Source organism: Rhipicephalus sanguineus, chromosome 2, assembly GCF_013339695.2.
Source record: "Rhipicephalus sanguineus isolate Rsan-2018 chromosome 2, BIME_Rsan_1.4, whole genome shotgun sequence".
Taxonomy (NCBI): Eukaryota; Metazoa; Arthropoda; class Arachnida; order Ixodida; family Ixodidae; genus Rhipicephalus; species Rhipicephalus sanguineus.
The window spans coordinates 11,060,302-11,081,785 of NC_051177.1; the positions used below are offsets into that span (position 1 = coordinate 11,060,302).

Consider the following 21,484-nt stretch of genomic DNA (forward strand, 5'->3'; position numbering starts at 1 on the left):
CGACGTGTCATACGGGAACGGTCCGACAGTTACGACGTAACAGCGGGGTTCCCAATACATTGTATCCTATGGGAGCTATGCCGGGACCGGCGGAAAACGACGTAACAGCCGGGAAAACGCAGCAGTGAGGAACGTAACAGTGGGGTTCTACTGTATATTGGTCACCTTTATGAGGAGCACATTTTTAGCCTCCTGCAGCATATTGCGCACCATCGTAGAGTCCAGCGCTTGTCATTTTATTTTTAACCTACCTGCGTCATGCCGCCGTCCTGGATAGGGCCCATCCAGCTGGCACACGATGCCACTGGCGCACATAAGTGATTGGTATTTCAAGCAGTGTACTATTTTGTGCCCAGAGAAGTACTCCTGCTGGTTTCTCTTGGGACGACAGATTGGGCGAGCGGTTCCGTCCACAAAAGCCTAGCAGTTGTTCAGAGGTGCATCTTTGGCGCTGACAGCCTGGAAAAAAATAAAACAAGGACAGATTGAGCCGAAGTTTGCCTTGTTCACATAGCAAAAGTGTGCTGAAATGGGTTGTTGGGTGTGTTCTTAGAAGAAAATGAAACACCCCGACAGACAGGACGAACTTATGCCTGTCGTCTTTACTTCGCCCTGCCGGAAACACTGTTCGTATCTCTTCTAAGTTCACGTGCCATATATTGGTATTTGAAAGACAGATTCACTAGACCTGAATCCTGCATCAAGACAAAAACATTCTCCAAGTAGGTTGCGAAACTCCCCCTATTGTAGGACGCCGACAAAGCACCTAGCTTGGTACCTAACATTGTTTTCTTATTTCTAAAACACAAGGGCGTAAAGAAACAATCAAGCTCTAAAGTTTTTTCTATTCATTTCAAAATGTGAAAAAAAAAAAGATATCGCAAATCAGTATGCCATAAAACTAGTACCACGAAACGATTAAAAATGTAGAGCGTTTATTCAAGGCAACTTTATAATAGTAAGCTTCCACGCAATAACGAGACGTTCCTTACCCTCGAACACTCCTTCAGGTAGGCAGGCGAGAGCCATGCGTGCGCGTTGCAGTCGTTCAGCAAATGTCCAAACGTGGCCATGATGTGATGCACCACTTGCGATGATACACTGGACATTACTGATGTGTGCCTCCTAAAGATTCCCTCGAGGTCGCACCTCCTACACGGGTAAGCTAGTCGTCACAGCGTCAGACAAAGCGCTTCGCGGCGAGAAACAACGACGTTCTGACTGCTCTTTACGTACTCTGGCATGCGCAGTACGGTAAGGAGGTCGGCGAAATCCTCCTTTTCAAACCTGAACTGTTGTCTGAAGGTGTCTCTTCCGATGTTTTCGATATCCAAGAGTCCATGCCGCGAGCGATAACGAGACAAGTCGCTTTCCGTGGAGCCACGCTTGACCACGTAAGTTCGTCTAAAGAGAAGTCACCTCTGAGAAGCTTGCGCCGTGTTCTGCCCATCACTAATTGTCGATCTCCTACCAGCTCAGCTCCAACAACAGGCGGCGATCACGCAAAATGCTGCGTGGACGCTTGTCCATCATTGACAGTCAGGTGTAGTAGCGCTTTGTCTTTTCTGCACGCAAAGTGTGCTGCCCGAGGCGGGAACGACGGTAGGGTGGCTATTCTAGCCACCCTAACTATGGTGGCTAGAAGGAGAGGTGTCAGCATCGTCTCGGCCGCGCCTGGAAAGGAGGCGTGCTGGTATTTCATCCCGCCGCGGGGTGGCGCGCACGCCAGTACTGAGGTCTGTCGAGAGCACCCGCCGACCGCCGGCGCCGTACGTTTCGTCGCTTGCACGCTTGCACGTGTTCTCGAAACGTCTGCGGTGTGCCGATTTGAACTTGTTCGGGATCGGTACGTACCGATGTGACCATGCCAAAGTGGTGTGTAAACAGCAAAGACACTGCTTTGCACCTGGATGCAATACGGGGTATACTTCGGCCCGCAAACAAGGGAAGAAAGCGTCTCTCTTCTCTGTTCCCGTCGACGATGAACGGCGCAAGGCCTGGGAGCGTGCGATTCCTCGCGCTGACAAGCCACTGGAAAAGAACTGCGTTGTGTGAGAGGCTCATTTCGACGAAAGATTCATCGTCCGTAGCTACAAGCATGCCATCAACGGTGAGCCTGTGGAAATCCCTCGTGATCGCCCCACTCTTACAGTCGACGCGATCCTCACGATATTTCCAAATGTGCCGGCTTACCTCTCGAAGAAGCTGCCTCCAAAAAGGAAGACGGTGGCGTCCAATGGAGGTGCGACTTCCAAGCGAAGAAAGGTTGACTCCATTCACGAGGAACTGCAGAGTGCTGAAACGGACGTTCCATCAAGTTCGAACTGTAACGGCGCCTGCAATATCTTGGAGGGCATGACGCAAGATGACCTTCCAAGTAAGTACTGGGCGAAACACGTCATCCCAAACGACACGGACGTTGTAGCGTTCTCAGTGTGTGCGTCAAGTGGTGGAACTCTGTGCTTTCAAAAGTTGCTTTTGTGTTCAGGTAATGCCTCAACCTTTCATTGCATTGCATATGTACAGGGTGTTCTTGTAAAAACAGTGGATGTCGACAGCATTAGTGATGTTAAGGGCCTCCTGTTCGAAATGGATGGCATGATTCCTTGCGAGGGGTTTGATATGGAAACAGGAATGCAAAGTGCGCAAATAAAAACAAAACACAGGCTCCATGGAGGGAAACTGCATAGCCTGACGTGTTGTGGGACAGTCCAACATAGAAGCCGATGCTTACAGTGCAAGTACCTTCGTAAGCTCTTGATAAATCAGGCATACTATAAGCGTACAAAAGCGAGACAGGCAAGAGCTAACCTCACACAGAAGCTGACGCGAAAAAATGCTCAGCTGCGACGGCAAAAGCACAGCATTGCAAAGTTGAGCGATACTATAGAAAAGATGAAACAGGACAACGAAGCTATAAGCAGCTCTAGTTTTGAAGAAAAGTTACAAAGCCTACCAAAAAAGCAGCAAGTGCAGGTACGTGAATGATTTGAAGCATCGAAGAGGAGAAAAACAAATGGGATGAAATTTCAGCAAGAGTGGATTCTTGAGTGCATTGTGATGCATATGAAAAGCCCGCGCCTTTACGAGCACATTCGTAAGCAAAAGATTATGGTTGTACCAAGCCCGTCGTGCCTGCGTACTTATGTCCGTAAATATAAAAGTGGTTTTGGCTTTAATGAAGAAGTGCTCACGGCTATTGCAGAGAAAGCACGCACCATTGATTCTTATCACCGACACGGTGGCATACTTATTGATGAAATGAAACTGTCCGAAAACTTGTCTGTAAACAGCACAGGGAAAGTTGACGGTTTCGTTGACCTTGGCAAGTACAGCTCACCAGGGCAAGAAGGTGCTCAGTGTGACCATGGCCTTGTAATTTTGTTTCAGCCATTCACAGGCAAATGGCAACAAATTCTTGGTGCCTTTGGTGCTCGAAGCAATGTAAAGGCAGACGTTCTAGCAAAAATCATCGTTGATGCTGTAATCTGTGTCGAGAAATCAGGGCTCTTGGTCGATTTTGTAACGTGCGACGGGGCTGTGTGGAACCGCAGCATGTGGAAGATTTTCGGTGTAAGTGGGAAGCTCGAAAAGACAGTGTGCAAAGTAAAGCATCCAGTGGATCCCAGCCGGTATCTGCATTTTTTATCGGACTTCCCCCACCTGGTTAAATGTGTCCGTAACGCGGTTTCTTCCAAAGGGCTTTTGACACCAGATGGTAGAGTTAGCAACGAATATGTAAAGGAGACCTGCAAATGCGACACTTCAAGTTCAGTGACACTCAGGGCAATGCCGCACGTCACCATGGCTGTTTGCCAGCCTAATGGCTTCGAAAAAATGCGGGTCAACTTGGCATTCACTTTCTTCAGTGATGAAGTTTTAAGGGGCCTGTATGTCTACAACAGCCAAGTGGAACACTGCTATGGCACTGGCTGTACCAAGGCTACTTCTGCGTTTGTCGCTATGATGAGAGACCTCATCGATACCATGACATCAAGATACTCAAAGCGAGGTTTAAGACCAGACAGTAAAGAAGTATCAAGCATCAAATGCTTTTTGGAGTTCTTAGCAACCTGGGAAAAAGCTGTACCTAAGCAGGGTGGGTTCTTGAGCGAATCAACTGCCGAAGGACTCCGCGTTACTCTTACCAGCACACTTTCTATCCTGCACTATGTCACGAAAACCTTGGGCTTTAAAGGCCAACTCCGGCGATTTTTCGAGGTCGATGGATCTCAATGAAATTCGCTGGGTACGTTCCTTTGCACGTTTCCGTCATTCATGTCAAATTACAGGCTTGAGACGTGCGCAAATTGTTTGCAAATGAATTTTAAAGATTGTCTGCAAACGCCCTCCTGGCTTCCCACAATTATTGGCAACATTGCGTCTGTGACGTCAGTATTGGGAAGGCAGCGGAAGTGACGTAGCCGAGGGCACCGCTAACTTCGGCGCTTCGGCCGCTACAGCGAGCGTCTGCTGTGCACAAGGCGAGAGACAGCGTTGGTTTGGCCGGCGCTTCGCTGGTCGTCCCGGCTGTCACAGTTTTCATACTCGGCGCCGGCGTGACCGGCATGCCTTGCACGACTTCCGGTCCGTTCGTAACAACATCTACGTCATACGTAGAAAGCACACTCAGTTAGGTTTCGGTTTCTGTGTTGCGCTTTTTTGCTTATTTAAAATTATTCTCCAATTTGCCGAGTATTTCTGCTATCGGGCCCGTAACAGGAGCGCCTCAGGAACATAAAAGCACCATTATTTTGACATAGCCAAAAAATCGCCGGAGTTGGCCTTTAAGTACTTGATGACGTCTCGCCTGTGCCAAGACGCGCTTGAAAATCTTTTCGGTATCCTGAGGCAAATGTCTGGGTCGAATGATCACCCTACGCCAACACAATTTTTGATATCTGTGAATTGCCTCAGTTTTTACAGCTTGGCAAAGTCACCCTCAAGTGGCAACATACCTTCTGGAGTTCTGAGCAGCCTCCTATGTCCGGGCACGCACAATAATTCAATGAAACTGCAGAATAAGCTGGATGAGCTCCTAGATGTTGGGCGTCTCAATGAGGTTCATGAAATGATTGTAGCGTGTGAGGCCCTCCCTGACCACACTGATCTCGTTGGACACAAAAGTGACTCCCGGATCACTTATTACATCAGTGGCTATGTGGCCCGGAAGATGTTGAAGAAGACAAAGTGTAGTGAATGTAGCAGGCTGCTGCTTCACTCAAAGGATTCCAACTTGCTTCCGACAGAGTCGTGCCTCACACGCTATATAGACAGAGGTGGCCTCCTGTACCCGTCTGAGTCCTTAAGAGACCTGGTCAAAGCTATGGAAGATGCATTCACCTATTGCTTCAGTTTTAACAAGCTGAAAACTGATAGCATAACAGACCTTATCTCTTGTCTGTCCGTGAAGAGGTTGAATATGGTCGGCTGTGAACAGCACAAAATGGAAGTGACAAATCAAATCATTCGCTTCTTTACACTGACCAGAATGCATTTTCTCGTTGCTGGAGAAAATGCGTCCAACCAAAAAAAAAGAGAGAAAAGATGAAGTTCCTGAAGTTGAGACGTACGACTTAACTGTCATAACGTTAACACAGCGAACAAGGTTTTATTTTATGTTATTGTACATTACCCACACTGTGTTGTCTCTTGTGACTTTTAGTATTATCTTATTCACATTTTCACAAAGGTCCCATTAAAAAATTTGATCTCATTGTCTGACTGTGTTTCACATATGTAGAAATCAATTTTTTTCGTGAACTGGTTTGTGACTGTATCTGTGTTTATGCTAATGAAATCTCACTGTCATGTGTATATGTATGCCCATTGTGGCATTGTATATTGACTGTTCTTTTTAGTTGCTTTATTCACTTGCTTTAGCTGAGTTTTGTATAACTTGCAGTTCTCTCCAACCTTAATGCACATGTTTTGTTTATTTCTTATGGTGTTTTTCGCGTTGAATTGTAAGAGTGTGTTAAAATAAATGTCTTGCTTGTACAAATAGACCTTGGTTTTCGATGCGCAAGTCATAAAAAATACGCATTCAAGTATGGTTGCTGATACCTCTACCTGCATTGAGACGTCACCGAGAACACTTTGGCATCAAAGTGAAAACTGCACGGACGTTGTTTTGGTGTCAAGCTCACGGCAAGTCATTCATTTGATTCCCTATCTTCCAGCGCTTCGGGGTGCGAGTGGCAAACGTATGTGCCAGCTAGCCTTTGTTATAATCCGCATGGTAGCGTGAAATAGTTGCAACGAAAAGCGGCTGCTACGCCAGCTACGCGCGCGCGGGCGGGCACCTCGGAGCCGACAGCAGCGCCGCCGCACCTGGATGAATTCTCGCTCCCTCTCCGGCGCGCCGATGCTGACACCTCTCCTTCTAGCCACCATACCCTAACGACGGGAAGCGGTTTGGCTACAGCTTGGCTTGGCTCAGTACAATCGTCGAGTTTCGTTTTCAAGACGTGTGGTGGCGCTACAAGACATTCTACAACGGGCATGGAAACACGTGAGAGAGGTCCACAACGCTACGTTTAAAACACGTCCCGCTAAAAGGGGAGGGTATTTCGGCAGCGCATTAAAAAAGTCACGTGGTACACAGAGCTGCCCCGCGCGCGGCGGTCGCGGTTGCCTATGCGACGAAGACGCGGCCGCGGCGGCACTACGGTCCCTAGAATAGCGGCACTCCGACCGTCGTTGGGTTCTGCGGCAGTGTCATGTTTCCTTTTGTTATTACAACGTATTCAGTGGGCATTGCGATGACGCAGTAACTGCATGAGCTGCACGTCACAGCGCACAAATGCAGCATTCAAGGGTAAAATTTAGCACAGCTTCACTGACTTGGCGTCGTGAAGACTGATGAAACTGCGGAGCTGGTGCCTTTTCCTTGGCTTTGGGGTGCCTTTTTTTACTAAGTACTATTTTAGCTGTCGACACAGCGATGATAATATGACGCCGCTAAACGGTCCGTGGGCTCCTGCTTTGGCCACTTGCTTAAGCCAGGATCGGATTCCCTTCGTTGCTGGGTGGCCGAACGTCTCTCTTCCCGATGAGCTTTGTCGTACAGTTGCCGCGACACGCCTCCCTCACTCGAAACTCGGGGTCGGCCCGTCGTCGTTGGCCCCATGCTCTAGCAAATTGCCATCATATTTCTCGCCGCGTCGCTTCTTCTCCCGAAGACAGAACCTTGTTCGTACTCGCCATACTCGTCGCCGAACGTCGTAATGCTCTACGCTGACAGTGCACGCTTTTGTACTGCTTTGTTCACGCAGAATTTATTCTTGCAGCAACAACGAAATGAAGCAATGTTAGGGCTGCTAAATCAAGGTGTGCGGCCCAGAGGTAGGGGGCACTCTTGTAAGCTCAGTGCGAGCAGTCCGGTCGCATTAGAACACACAATTAAAGCACGATATGCAACACGAACTGACGGTCGAATGTCAACAACAAGCATGCACGCTAGCAACAAACAAAGATAATGAAGATGTGCGTCTATCCTAGGCTTTCCTAACTCCATCGCACTGTATGTCTTAGTAGTCAGGGAGCACCAAGCCCAGCTTTTTACTCTGCCGAAATAACATAACACTACCGCAGCAGGGGAGCGCATACTATCGATACGATGGCCGGAGCCACTGTCTACGCGTCTCGCCGGTCTCGCTCGCCTGGCAACGGCCAGACCAGCCAGACCCCGCCAACTCCGCGCGCAGGCAGAGGGCAGCACAGCCGCACATTAACGTGTACCACGTGACTTTTTTAACGCGCTGTGGAAATCCTTGCTAAAAGCGGTCTGGGCAAGAAGTCGGTTATGTACGCAACCAACTGCATGCGTGATACGCGCTGCAGTTGCGGACGCTCAACTAAAACTGTCTACAGTCGTTCCGGCTCCAACGCGCCGGTGCGATCGCATGGCAGTAAAGCATGGTAAAGCGAAGAACGCCCGCGCCACCTGACGGGAACCGACGAAACAGCCCGCGAAGCAGGTTTCTGCACATGCGAGTCCGAACGACGCCCTAGCGCGCCAGCAGCCGACGCCGGACCATAGAGGGCTGTCTTTTGCTGACGTAACGTCGCCGTGAAGCGCGCTCGACGACGTTACGCTGGAGTATATCAGAGCCTTAAAAGAGTTGCAGGGATGCCACCGAGACCGATGCCACTCGAGGAGGACAGCGAAGAGGGCCATGCAGGAACGCCGAATGGAACGCGCACACACTGAAGTTCACTGAACAGGATAACGCTGCCAGGTGAAAAATATAACAGCAGCAGTTGACAGAGCAGGGGAAATTTTGGGTACTGCCATAGAGGAATTAATGATTTTGCCCTGATGCAGAAATGCAAAGAATAAAGGCTGCGCCTTGCGTAGACCGTTCGACAGCTGGCGCTGCACCACGTAAATTGCAATTGATGCACGAATTGGTGCCCCATTCGTAGCTCTGACAAGTATTAAGCACATTACAATGTCCTCGCAACCCGTACATCGTAATCATGCGCAATATATTCTTTATTTTCAACCAGTCAAAATGAACAGCTTCATCTGAGCGATACCTCGGCAGCGGAAATCGTTGATGTACGACACTGCAGTAACCCACATTGGAAAGAAATTAAAACGCTTTGCTCTCGCCGATTTCGCTGGTGCCACAGCAGTCATCAAGATCCATAGCAAGCAAACGGCCGATAAGAGCGACATGCGTAATTTGGGGTGCAGGGCCCCTTTAAAATTCTGCATGAATTAAATACTAAAAACCCCTGTAATTCCATAGCTTAAACGGACACTAAAGGCAAATAACAATTTATGTCAGAGTGAAAGCTCAATGTAGGACAACGTCTAAAACGGCAATTTTATCAACAGCAGTGCTCTACTTACCAAGAAATAAATGGTACATTCGACAGGTCGTTTTCGAGCGCTCCAGAGCGCTCTCGCGACGCGCGTCACGTTCGGCTGGTCGAAATCGAGCGCTCTGAATACGTTCGGCTGGTTCTTTCAGAGCGTGGTGCCCTGAAAGCGACTTCAAAGCGACTTCAAAGCGACTTCAAAGCACAACGCAGAGCGTGGTGCTTTGAAGTCGCGCTCCGACTTCAAAGTGACCTGAGGCGCTCTCACTTTGAAGACGGAGCGCGACCGAGATCTGGCACAGCTCCGTTCACGTTGGTTCGACAATTTTCGTCAGTACGTCATCCGCTGCGGCGTTTCTAGCAGAAGTTCTGTGCGAGCGCCGTCCGTGTTCTGCAGTACGCTGCTTCGCAACCTCAAGGACGCACGCTACACGAAGCATGCCGAAGAAACGGTACGCTTAGAATAACAGAGAGCTGAGCTAGTTGGTAAGTATTCATTCTAAAAAGACGGGGCGTGCAGACACAGACACAAGAAAGAAGTCAGGACACCACAAACGCCGACTAACAACTGAATAGATGCACAACGGCGGAAAAGAAAGAAGGCACGAAAACTTATCTGCGCATGCCCATGCAATAGGCGAACCTATCAATCCGGCACGCGTGGTGGTCTACGTGGAAGATAACTGTTAGGGCTGTTAAGGCTAGATAACTGTCCTTAACAGTTATATATATATATATATATATATATATATATATATATATATATATATATATATATATATATATATATATATATATATATATATATATATATATATATATATATATATATATATATATATATAGAGAGAGAGAGAGAGAGAGAGAGAGAGAGAGAGATTATGAAGAGTCTGTCTTCGGTTGCCGTAAAATAATTAGGAAAAAGGTATACGCTTCTAAAAAACTGTTTATTTGTCGACGTATCAGGATGATGAAGATCGGTCTCATCAGTTTTTTAGAAGCGTATACCTTTTTCCTATATATATATATATATATATATATATATATATATATATATATATATATATATATATATATATATATATATATATACGTAGATTGTGAAGAGGCTGTCATCGGTTGCCGTAAGACAATAGGAAAAGGATACACGCTTCTCAAAAGAGTTTATTTGTCAACGTTTCGATCCGAGACCGATCTTTATCAAGACAAAAATTACAAGGCTTCGATGCGTTCTTATAGCATCGTCATCCGTGCAGGTAAGCGAGAAAAAAATGAATAATAAAAAACGCCAGGCCTGCGCTGAAACCGCAGCGCAGTCACAACGAAAGCTGGAAGAGCGGCGTTTCTAGAGCCCGTTAAGCTCTCTTGGGGCTACAATACAAGTACACTAGAAAGGTACCCACTACGCCATAAATCACAATTTTTGAGAAGTTGGGAAGCACCTACTAAGCCATTATTCGTCATTCTGCGGAGAGCGAGGCACCAGCTACACGTCTGTAAGGCATTATGTGCACTTTGTTGACGCGACGACTGATGACGATGAAGAATGTTGGCTCAGCCCTTTGTAATGGGTTGGAATCTTTAAACGGCCCACCAGTTATGTAATTTGCATTGGGTGACGCCCGGTCGCTATTTCCCTCTCCCGTCATGCTGTATAACGTACGTTGACGTGGAAGAGAGACGGAGGGGGGGGGGGGGCGAAGAACTTTACTGAGACCCCGAGGAAGTGGATCATGCGCTTATGGGCTTCCTTGGCAACCAATACAAGTGCACTTGCGAGGAACCCACTACGCTATAAATCATTGTAATTTTTGAAAAGTAGGGCAGCAGGCACTGTGCCATTTTTCGTCATTCTACGGACAGCGTTGGTACTTGCTAAACGCATGTAAGGCATTATGCGCACTTTGTTGATGCTGTGCCTGATGACGATGAAAAATTATGGCAGAGCCCTTTGTAATGGGTTCGAAGCATTCAACAACCTACTCGTTGCGCAATTCGCATTGTGTGACGCCGTGTTACACAATTCGCGTTGTGCGACGCTTGGTGCTTATTTTACTCTTCTACCACGCTATATTGCATATGCTAATGTGGTTCCTTCCCGACATGAAGCCTGTATAGGACCCTTTTGCAAAGCAGTACGAGCACCGGCATGGCTCAGAGGTTGAATACTGGGCTCCACGCAGAGGGCCCAGGTTCGAACCTCGTTCCATCCTGGAATTTTTTTCTTATTTCGTTTTTTTTTTCTTATTTCGAGCGATACTGGTTACGGACACCGGCGGCGGCGGCGGACAACTACGGCGCCAAAAACGGCCGGTGAAATGATCTCATAACAGCTTTCCCTGTAAAAAATCACAGCATATCCACGTGGTGAATGATGATGAGTGGGCCGAAGCTCCGGAGAGAATCATCGGTAAACCGTGAATCTTCTGTGTAACGCCCCATCAATCATCATATAAAGAGTGAGGAACATTGTGTGTATATTACAAACATCAAACTTTTATTTTTCTTAATTAGATTATGCTTGGCTTGCGTTGTCCCTTCATTATCACGCCTTTATGGTCCGTGAAATGAAGGGATAGCGGTTCCTGTACGGGTTGCAATTGGAAATTCGAAAATACCAGGTCTATACACGTCCCTGGGATGGTCGTTGGTTTCATATGATCAAAGGACGTGCACGTGATATCATATTTGGCTGCCATATGTTGTAATAACCACTCAATGTTCTTTTCGGTAATATCGACATTCAGGTCACCAATTAACACAAATGGTCTATTCTTGTACTTGTCATAATTACACAATGCCGTGTCAATGAATGTCTTGATATTCCCACTCCACAAATTGGGTGCAAGGTACATGGTCATGATGATGCATCCATCAAAATCGATGGCAGCATACTCACCGTTGTGGCTCTGTGTCGTTGGTAGTTTCAGATCTTGTGCCTTTTCTGTTTGTTTGACGTATACGGCCACACCACCTGCAGGACGCTCTGCATCATCGATGCACACGACTGGAACGTATCCTTTGATATACTGTCTCTTGGCGTTCCACGTCTTGGTAAGACAGAGAACGTCCACCGCAGTAAGTATGGGGTCCCGTTCCACATCGTCCTCAAGCTTGACATAAAACCAGCTAGGCTTACATGGTAGGCGGGAAACTACAGAAGGCAACAACAAGTAAAGAAAACATAAGAGAACGGCAATCTTTTGCCAAGACGTTCGACCACTGCAAAGTTAACGGCTATCTCGTGGGTGGGTCTCTGTAGCCTTGTCTTCCATCCGGCGACTCCGAGCGAAAGAGAAAGCGTGCCAAGAGGGAGCCTCATGGCGCGTTACTTCTGAAATGTTGTCTTCGGGCGTCGTTGAAAACACGAAACATAGTAAAGAAGAAAGAACGCCACACAGGCGAACACGCACGAGATTCTCATTCGTCAACGTTGTCTTCTTCTTCTACTGCCTACCAGAATGCGCGCTTCTCACGAACTAGAGGTGGCTACTACAAACAAACGAACAAACGGAGGATGGACAGACCCACGGCATAAGGAGCTTCGCCCCTAAAAATGTAGAAATGAAAACATCTGCAGCCACAAGACCACGCGTATACACTCGGGCATAGAAAAAACACGTGCATCCTCGAAGAAAAACAAAGGAAAACATATAAATATTTATAAAGATAATCTTGGTGGACACAATCAGTAAGTACATCCCTTTCATACATTTTCAAGCCCCACCTCTCCGCCTCCCTCCACATTTGTTCGTGAAGCATAGTGAGGGGGTGAGGCTTCAGAAGAAGGGATAAGCGCTTAAAAAAGGGTCTATGCACTATAAGCTTCACGAGATTAATATAAACAAATGATCACTGCGTAATACATGCACACAATAGATGGCTTGCACTGACGTCACTGACACAGCCAAGTTGGAGCACCAACATGGTGGCACGCGAAGACTGTGGTGTCACGTTAGTGTTATCAGTACATCGCATGCTGGTTCCTTCGTTATTTATGCACAGAGGCCCAACAACGTTCAAGCGACGTCGTTATCACATCGTAGCCGGTTAATCGCCGCGTGTTTAACTGCTTTTGACGTCATCTAAGCCGCCATGCTGGAGCCATATTGTACGTCCATGACGTCACGTGCAAGCTAAGTATACACGCGAAATGCAAGAAAAAACACACGTTAGACAAAAACGAGAATTCCAAATACGATGTCGTGAAGTATGATGCAATGCCAACAAAAGCTTTTTTTTTTTTTCACTCAATAATAGTTTTAGCGGCGTCACTTCAGTTACAATCACGATCCATGCAATCCATGTGCCACATCGAGCGCATCATTTCACGGTTTGTAGACAAGGATTACCTCGCACGGCGTTTTTCATTGCAAGGCGTTCGTGCATCGAGCGCGACACTTACGCGACGGGCACTTCAACCTAGCACATCATTCTGGGCTGGTGGAACTGAACTCCATTAAGACGACGCAACTGCGCGAATAGGCACACGTCACATAATCGCACACGCACCGGCTGGCCAGAATTATCTTCTTATAATGCACACACCACTGCATATTCTCCACAACTGGTTTGTTTACTTTCGCATTGTGTTGCGCTAACGGGCTATGTTGGTCGCTTTCTTTCTAGCACGCTTCGTCCGCACATACGTCACTTATATAGGCGCACAGCACGGCGCATATCACAATAGATCACCAAGATTCCCACGTTGCGAGCTCCAAATAACACACAAACACACACACACACACACACACACACACACACACACACACACGCGCGCGCGCGCGCGCACACGTGGCAACGCTGATGCCATGGCTTTTGCGGGCGGTACATCGTACACAGACGCGCACATTCCGACTTCACTTTCACCTCCCTGCACACGAATGAACGCGACGACAATCGCCAGTGTGGTGACCCTCAGCCGATATGCTTGGTGTATCCGAGCGATGGGGGGAACACACGCCGTGTTGCAACTTGACGCTGTCGAAACGACGGAACACGCTAAAGCGTTGTAAAACACTCCGAGCTGCTGCCGCTTCGGTGCACTTCAAACGCGGAACAGTCGCAAGCTTCTACCACAGAACACTTCTTCTACTGCATCTGATCACAACGGGCGAGGTTGATGCTGGGTACATGCGAATAACAGTAGGAAATAGCTTCTTCTGGAAGAAACAAACACCGCAGGAAATTCGAATTGAAGGATCTCGGTCTCGGTGCAGTGGTACCGCGCATCTCGTCGCGAACGGCGCCATGTTGCATTTTTCATTGGTTCGTCTTAACCGTTACGTCATGGTAAAGAGCGGCCGTAGTTGGACGCGTATAATGCAAACGGACAGCGTACAGTTTACGTTTTATTCTTAGCTTGTCACCCACTATAGTTATTTAACTAGGTGTGCTGTTTTTGCTTGTACATAAAGTTTATTTGGCTCACGTAAAGCAATGTTGCATTAAATGGCACTGCTGTCCGGTGACTTGGCATAGCGTCTATTGTTCGAGCCATATGCGGATCTTGTTTTGCCCAACTGGACGCGCCTTGTGCTCCGGCGGCACAAGGTCACTGCGACGAGATGAATGGCCTTGCGAGACAGTAGAGCTTTTGCTGTAAAAGCGTCGATTCACTTGCAGACGAGTCCGTGCTCGAGCGCCTGCGGCAAGCGCGTGAGGAGAACCCCAGGAAGCTGGCGGCTGCCGTTTGGACCCTCTGCTTGAACCACGGTGAGCGCTCACTGCGCGTGCGTCGTGCGTCCAAACTCACTGCTGCTTTTTTCTTTTCAGTTGTCTTCACGCTCATTGTCCTGGCAACGTTCCTTGTTCCTGCTGCGTCCATCGTCATAGGTGGGTTCCGCTACTGATGATGACGTGTCGGATACGGGTGAGCGCCTTGGGTGATGGGAAAATATTTGCTCATTTTTTGCATACGTGCAAGGGCCACCAGCTTTCAAGAAGCTTACTGCTATACCCAAACTCTCAGACTTGTACAGCTGCGGCACATCTGGCCATGGCGACGGTCGGAGTTGTAAAGCTGCGGAGGGTGTTAAAAAACTTCATCCCTTATGCGTTCGCCTAAGACGACTCGAAGGCGATTCAATCATTCCAAGCACCGGCCCTCGACGATATTCAAGGAAAGCTTCTGCTCCGTTTTTGCGGTCGCGTGCTTGTTCGCCAACCTAAAGAAGTCCGTACAGTACAATAATTTACACAACTGCCCCGAACCCTCCCTGCCTCAATATCCCACGTGAGAAAAAAAACATATATATATATATATATATATATATATATATATATATATATATATATATATATATATATATATATATATATATATATATATATATATATATATATATATACCTGCGCCAGCATTGCACGACGGGTATTTATTTTGCTTGGAAATTTCTAAGAATTTATGCCTGTCAGCTACTATTCGGTATTAGTACACCCGCACTTACAGCTTTTATACTGCACAGTGGTCGGACTGTATTACGCTGTTCTCATAATCTGTAAGGTGAATATTCAGACACTCACAAGCGCAGATTTTAATCGTTTTTTTTTTCGGTTCGATTTTTGTCACCTTCTAGCCAGCTGTTACAGAGCGGGCGAAAAGGCATACATGTGCTCTAGTGACAAAAATATTGCTAATGAATTTATACATGCAATCAGAACAAAAAGGATGTCCAGCAAAAGTGAACAATACAACACAGCTGTCACGAAAGATTCATCACTGCGGGCGCAGCCCTCAAGTTCCCTCAAAATGTTTGCTCACGTGAGCACACTTGGCAAATGGGGACGCGCTCTATCAAACGCGCAACTCTGTTCCCCTAGTGGAACATATACAGTGATTCTACCTCTTGTCGCGCTATCGCCGCCTAAAAACGTGGCATGCACCTCATTTAAGTTACCACGCATAAGCAGACTACACACACGGGAAAGCTCCACTGGCAGAGCATAGGATGCGTTATCCGAAGTTTCTAAGTTCAGTCCTATCGACGGCAAACTGTTTTTTCTTCATCTACTTTAATTTATTTTTCACTTAGGTGATAACTACGACACTTTAGTTAAAAACTATGTCCCCAATGGCTTCATTACCTTGTGCCTAACAAGCCTTAATCCATTCCCCTTCGTTTAATATATATTGTCACGTGGTCGTGACGGCGGAGAAGACGGCAGTCGGGCTATATAAAGACGCAACTCTTTATTTTGGGCGAACTTGTGCCCGGGAAACGAAAAGTTGGACTATATATGTCCACAAGCAATACACGCTGTACACTGATAGCGGCGAACAGAGCGTCGGCCGTAGATAATCTGCCAAGCGGTAAAGCGCGTCGGCTTTTATATGATGTAGTATCGAAGATTCCAGCGTCATCGCTAGTGGCCGCGTAAGCTTTCGAATAAACTAGACTGTTCGCGTCCTGCGCGCAATCTTGACAGAAGGATCTCAAACAATCGCGAAGCTTCTCGAACTTTGCAGATATGATGAGCGCCGAGCATTGTTAAGTCTTTGCGGGTGAAACCCGAATACATAAAAATTACGCCATCTCCCGCTAAAGGGGACCATGAGGCGATGCGAAGCAGCGTTTTGGCATGCCGAGCCCGCGTTTCATCCGTAGCAGTTTCCTGCCGACGTTGCCGCTTGCGGTGTGCTTCCCTAGCCCGGAGCTGGCGTCCGCTTGCTGACGTTTACGTTACGCTTCGGCGCATAGAGTCTTCCGCTGGGCCACCCGCTGCTCCGCGATCTCGGCAGGCGTTAAGGTATTACTGCAACTGGCGCCGACGTTGACGTTATAACTCATGACACCGGCGCAGTGACAGCGTGTGTACGACCTAACGCGAGCCTTTTATCTAAACGAGGAGGGGGAGAGGAGAGGAAGTGTGGGAGCGGAGGGGGAGTGGGAGTGGAGAGGGGGAGAGGAGGTGTGTGGAGAGGGTCGGCGCATGCGCAGTAAGTGTGGTCACGCCGCACACCGGATTGAACTCCACCATAAGCTGCTTCGCATCTAAAATAAAACACGCATGGTAATATTAAAGCGGTCTGTGCTGAGCGCCTGAATGAACAAGTGGGATAGAATAAAATGACGGCCGTCTAAATGAGGGTTGTTTTTTTATGTGTTTCCAGTAGAAACGCTACATTCTGGCGCAGCCGATAGCTTTTCCAAGTATGTGGGTTACGTTTTTCATCGTTATCGGAGTCACTTGTTTCCTCCCGATACCTCGCAAAGTTAGTTGGGACGACGCACAAGAAGTGATCGATGAGCCGTCATTGTGCACACAGCACGGCTCATCGTTCGCAATGCTCAAGAAAAAACAGCATGACATATTGTAAAGCTCTTTCAAGAAAACTCGCAAAATGCCGACTAGTGAGTGTGGTTTTAAGTACGCATGTGACAAGAATATATGTGGGAAAATGGTGACACAAAAATTTTAAATATTTGGGTCCCATTGCCAGAAAATGGTACGATTTGCAAATTATGGATAAAGTACCAACGTGTGGAGAACTGTGGAAAAGCAACTTGATGGTGGCCTTCCAGGGCAACGCTCTAGAAAGATGATGGGATGCAGCATCAAATACACGTCTGGCTGCTTGCTCGAGTGCTGTCTTGATAAGCGCCGCCTCTTACATTCTGCAGAGCCGAATCTCCTGTCATCTGAAGTCGTAGCTTTTGTAATACTTTTGTATCAACCTCTGCAGTCCAATGAACATTCGATGACCTTCTTCGATGTATTTATTTGTCGAGGACAGCCACATGGTAAACAAGCACATCACAAGCTTGAGGAAAATCCAGCGCCGACTCCATCGTCTCAGTGTCAGGAATAGTTTTCTTTTTTATTACACCTGCTGGAGTAATGCTTGAATACATTACCAACGGGGGCACACTCGCTTTGTCCCGAGGCTCCACTGTCGTTCAATATTCCGTGCTCAGATGCTGTCTTAACGACCTGGAATGGACGGATGGATGGAAAAACTTTATTGAGGTACATTAGGTAGCCCGAAGTGGGCCGCTCCCACATTGGGAGCGAAAAGCCCATAGCAGCCGGCTTATTCGACGGTCCCTAATACTTAACATTTGATAGTGCAACTTCTTAAGGACATAGTCTCCAGGCTGTATGTGTCGCCGTTGTACCTTTTTCTCTTCATTCTGCTTATGTAGACTTCTCGTCCTTTGACATTTTCTTGGTTTCAGCAAGTTTGAGATTTTCTTAGGCCTATTTCGCGATCTGCAGGAAGTACGTATGCTGTGCCAGATGTGGCGAAATGAGGACTGCAGCCTAAACACGAGCTGCACGATCAGTTATGGATGTTTGACAGTGGCCTCAAGGCCACCTAGAAAGTCCAGATACGTATTCAGGAACTTCTTGGTGTCTCATATGGTCTGTTATACTAATTTGTTAGCAGCAGGGTGATATGAAAAAGAATATTGTTACGGGGAGAAAAAGGCATGCCTCGCGTGCCTCTGCAGCTCTAGCGATGGCATCACGAGCGTACTCTGATGTCGTATCAAGAACGGGAGGAAGGAGCGTGTCGAAAGGCAGCATGGGCTCTCGTCCGTAGAGGAGAAAAAATGGAGAGAAACCTGCGGAATCATGCCGAGACGTGTTTTAGGCAAAGGTTACGAACACCAGAGCTTCGTCCCAGTCACGATGATCTGGAGAAACATACATGGCGAGCATGTCTGTTATAGTTCTGTTCAGCCGCTCAGTTAGGCCGTTGGTCTGAGGGTGATACGCAGCGGTGAACTTGTGTTTTGTAGCGCAAGAATGCAAGATGCCTTGGACTGCTTTGGATAGAAAGTATTGACCCCGGTCTGTAATGAGCTGTCAAGGAGCGCCGTGACGAAGGATGACGTCTTCGAGGAGAAAGTCAGCGACGTCGGTTGCGCAACTGGTAGGGATAGCCCGTGTGATCGCATAACGAGTTCTGTAATCTGTGGCAACAGCTATCCACTTGCTTCCACTGATGGATAGAGGAAGGGGGCCGAGGAGGTCAAGACCAACCCTGTTAAATGGTTCGGTTGGTATCTCGATGGGTTGAAGGCGCCCTGCTGGAAGGGTGGCTAGTGTTTTGCGGTGCTGACAAGGCTTGCACGAAGCGACGTAATGGCGAACGAAGCGGTAAATACCGGGCCAAAAGAAGCGACGCCGAACACGGCCATAGGTCCTTGAGACGCCCAGATGACCAGCGGTTGGAATGTCATGCAACTGTGCGAGTACAGTCTGACGCATATGTGTGGGTATAACCAGCAGCAGGTCAGGTCCGTCCGGATGCATGTTGTGATGATATAAGATGCCATCTTGGAGCACAAACATACGCAGAGATGGAGGAGTTGTGGGGCCACTCAGCCGGTTAATGATGTCTCTCAAGTGAGGATCACGTCGTTGCTCGTCTCCGACGTTGACGAACGCTGCAAGTGCCAACACGAATGTAGACTCGCCGCTCTCAGGAGGACCTGGTGGGTCTACTGGATGACGCGACAAGCAATCTGCGTCCTCATCTTGGCGGCCCGTCTTATAGACAACGGTGGATGAATATTCTTGCAGCCGTAAGGCCCACCGACCCAGCCGTCCAGAAGGATCCTTTAACGGTGAGAGCCAGCATGAGGCGTGGTGGTCGGTGACAACGGTGAACGGCCGTCCATACAAATATGGACGAAACTTGCCATCCGCCCAGACGAGCGCGAGGCATTCGCGTTCGGTGATCGAATAATTGCGCTCCGCGGATGACAAAATACGGCTAGCGTATGCAATGACACGGTCGCTACCATGCTGTTGTTGAGCCAGAACAGCACCAATGCCATGGCCGCTGGCGTCGGTACGCACTTCTGTTGGAGCGGACATATCGAAGTGGCCGAGAATCGGTGGTGACCTGATGCGCATGGTCAGTTCTGTGAAGGCACTGGCTTGTTCAGGACCCCAGGCAAAAGCCACATCCCTCTTGAGTAGGTCCGTGAGAGGGCGCGCAATGTCAGCGAAATTGCGCACAAATCTTCGAAAGTAGGAACAAAGGCCTACAAAGCTGCGAACGTCGTTCGCACAGGTCGGCACAGGGAAATCCTTGACTGCGCGAACTTTTTCTCGATCGGGACGAACACCAGAAGAATCGACAAGGTGTCCGAGGACAGTAAGTTGCCGGCGGCCGAAGTGGCATTTCGACGAGTTCAGCTGAAGTACTGCCTTGCGGAACACAGAAAGAATTGTCGAGAGACGCTCGAGGTGTGTCTGAAAAGTCGGCGAAAAGACAATGACGTCATCGAGGTAACATAAGCAGATTGACCACTTAAAACCGTGAAGGAGAGCGGCCATCATTCGTTCAAAGGTAGTTCAAAGGTAGATGGAACTGAATTGGAGCAACTTGTTGTATCACAACAGTTGCGTGAGGTGGTGCTGAAATTAGCCCACGAAGGCATCTTAGCCGCCCATCAAGGTATCACGAAGACAGTAAGCAGTGTCACTGGAGACTTCTACTGGCCGGATGTCCAATCTGACACAAAACGCTTCGTGAAATCTTGCGACATCTGTCAACGGATGGTACCACGTCACCTGGTGGGACACGCTCCCTTGGGCACCACGCCTATCATCGAGACGCGATTTGCAAGAGTTGGCATTGACATCATCGGTCCATTGTCACCAACCTCTGAAAGGGGCAATCGATACGTACTGACCATGACAGATTTTGCGACGCGATATCCCGAGGCAGTTGCATCCTCCTCCATTGAATCGAGGCAGATTGCAGAGGGTCTCCTGGAAATGTTCTCCCGCGTCGGCATACCAAGAGAGATCATCAGTGATCGCGGCACATCTTTTATGTCAGCAGTCATGAAGGAGTTCAGTCAACTGTTTTTGTTCAGACAACTGCCCACTACGCCATACCATCCGATGGCTAATGGTCTGATTGAGCGCTTTTATGGCACATTAAAGCGCATGACAGGGCACATGTGTCAAGAGCGTCCAAAAAGCTGGGACCGGTACATTGGTCCATTACTGTTCGCCTGCAGAGAGCTTCCTCAATGTAGCACTGGATTCTCTCCATTTTGATTAATATATGGGATATACGTGCGAGGACCAATGACTGTTCTCAAGGAGCTCTGGACGAACGCTCGCCTCGATGAAGAGACTAAGACGACATATACGCGTATGTTGCAGCTTCGGCGACGGTTAGAACGCACCTGTGCACTTTCACACGAAGTATTGGAGAAGGCGAAGACGCTGCAGAAAAGATACCACGACAAGAAAGAGAGAAAGCGTGAACTTTTTCCAGGTGACCAGGTGCTGGTATTATTACCAGCCCACACGAATAAGCTGGTGCTCTCCTGGCAGGGTCCCTTCCAAGTTGTCGAGAAGCGCAGCATGCGAGATTACCTTGTCAACCTTGCGGATAAAGTTACGCTCTTCCATACAAACATGTTGAAGAAATATGAAGAGCGTAAACCATTAAGCCAACAAAGGAACGCATGGGCTACCACACGAAGTCATGTATACTACAATCGAAAGATAAATCCTCACTGGAGTGGCTCCCATTAACAAGCACGTTTTCTGTATGACCAACCGTTAACTCTGCGGTGCGACGGGTAAGCGCTGACGTATAGTGAGTCAACGAAACACTTAAAGAAGAGACTGCTACGAGGTTAGTTTGGTTCTCATTCAATAGGACTTTCACGCA

The 21,484-nt window shown here is 48.0% G+C and overlaps 1 protein-coding gene across 1 annotated transcript in view; it reads left to right on the forward strand.

The window, feature by feature from the left end:
* Positions 1–21,484, forward strand: part of LOC119382406 (uncharacterized) — a 126,160-nt gene that overhangs the window by 55,659 nt on the left and 49,017 nt on the right. Inside the window, exons 3-4 of the mRNA XM_037650096.2 lie at positions 14,458–14,547; positions 14,608–14,667. Coding sequence (XP_037506024.1) covers positions 14,458–14,547; positions 14,608–14,667 — 150 coding nt within the window. The remainder of the gene's footprint in view (positions 1–14,457; positions 14,548–14,607; positions 14,668–21,484) is intronic.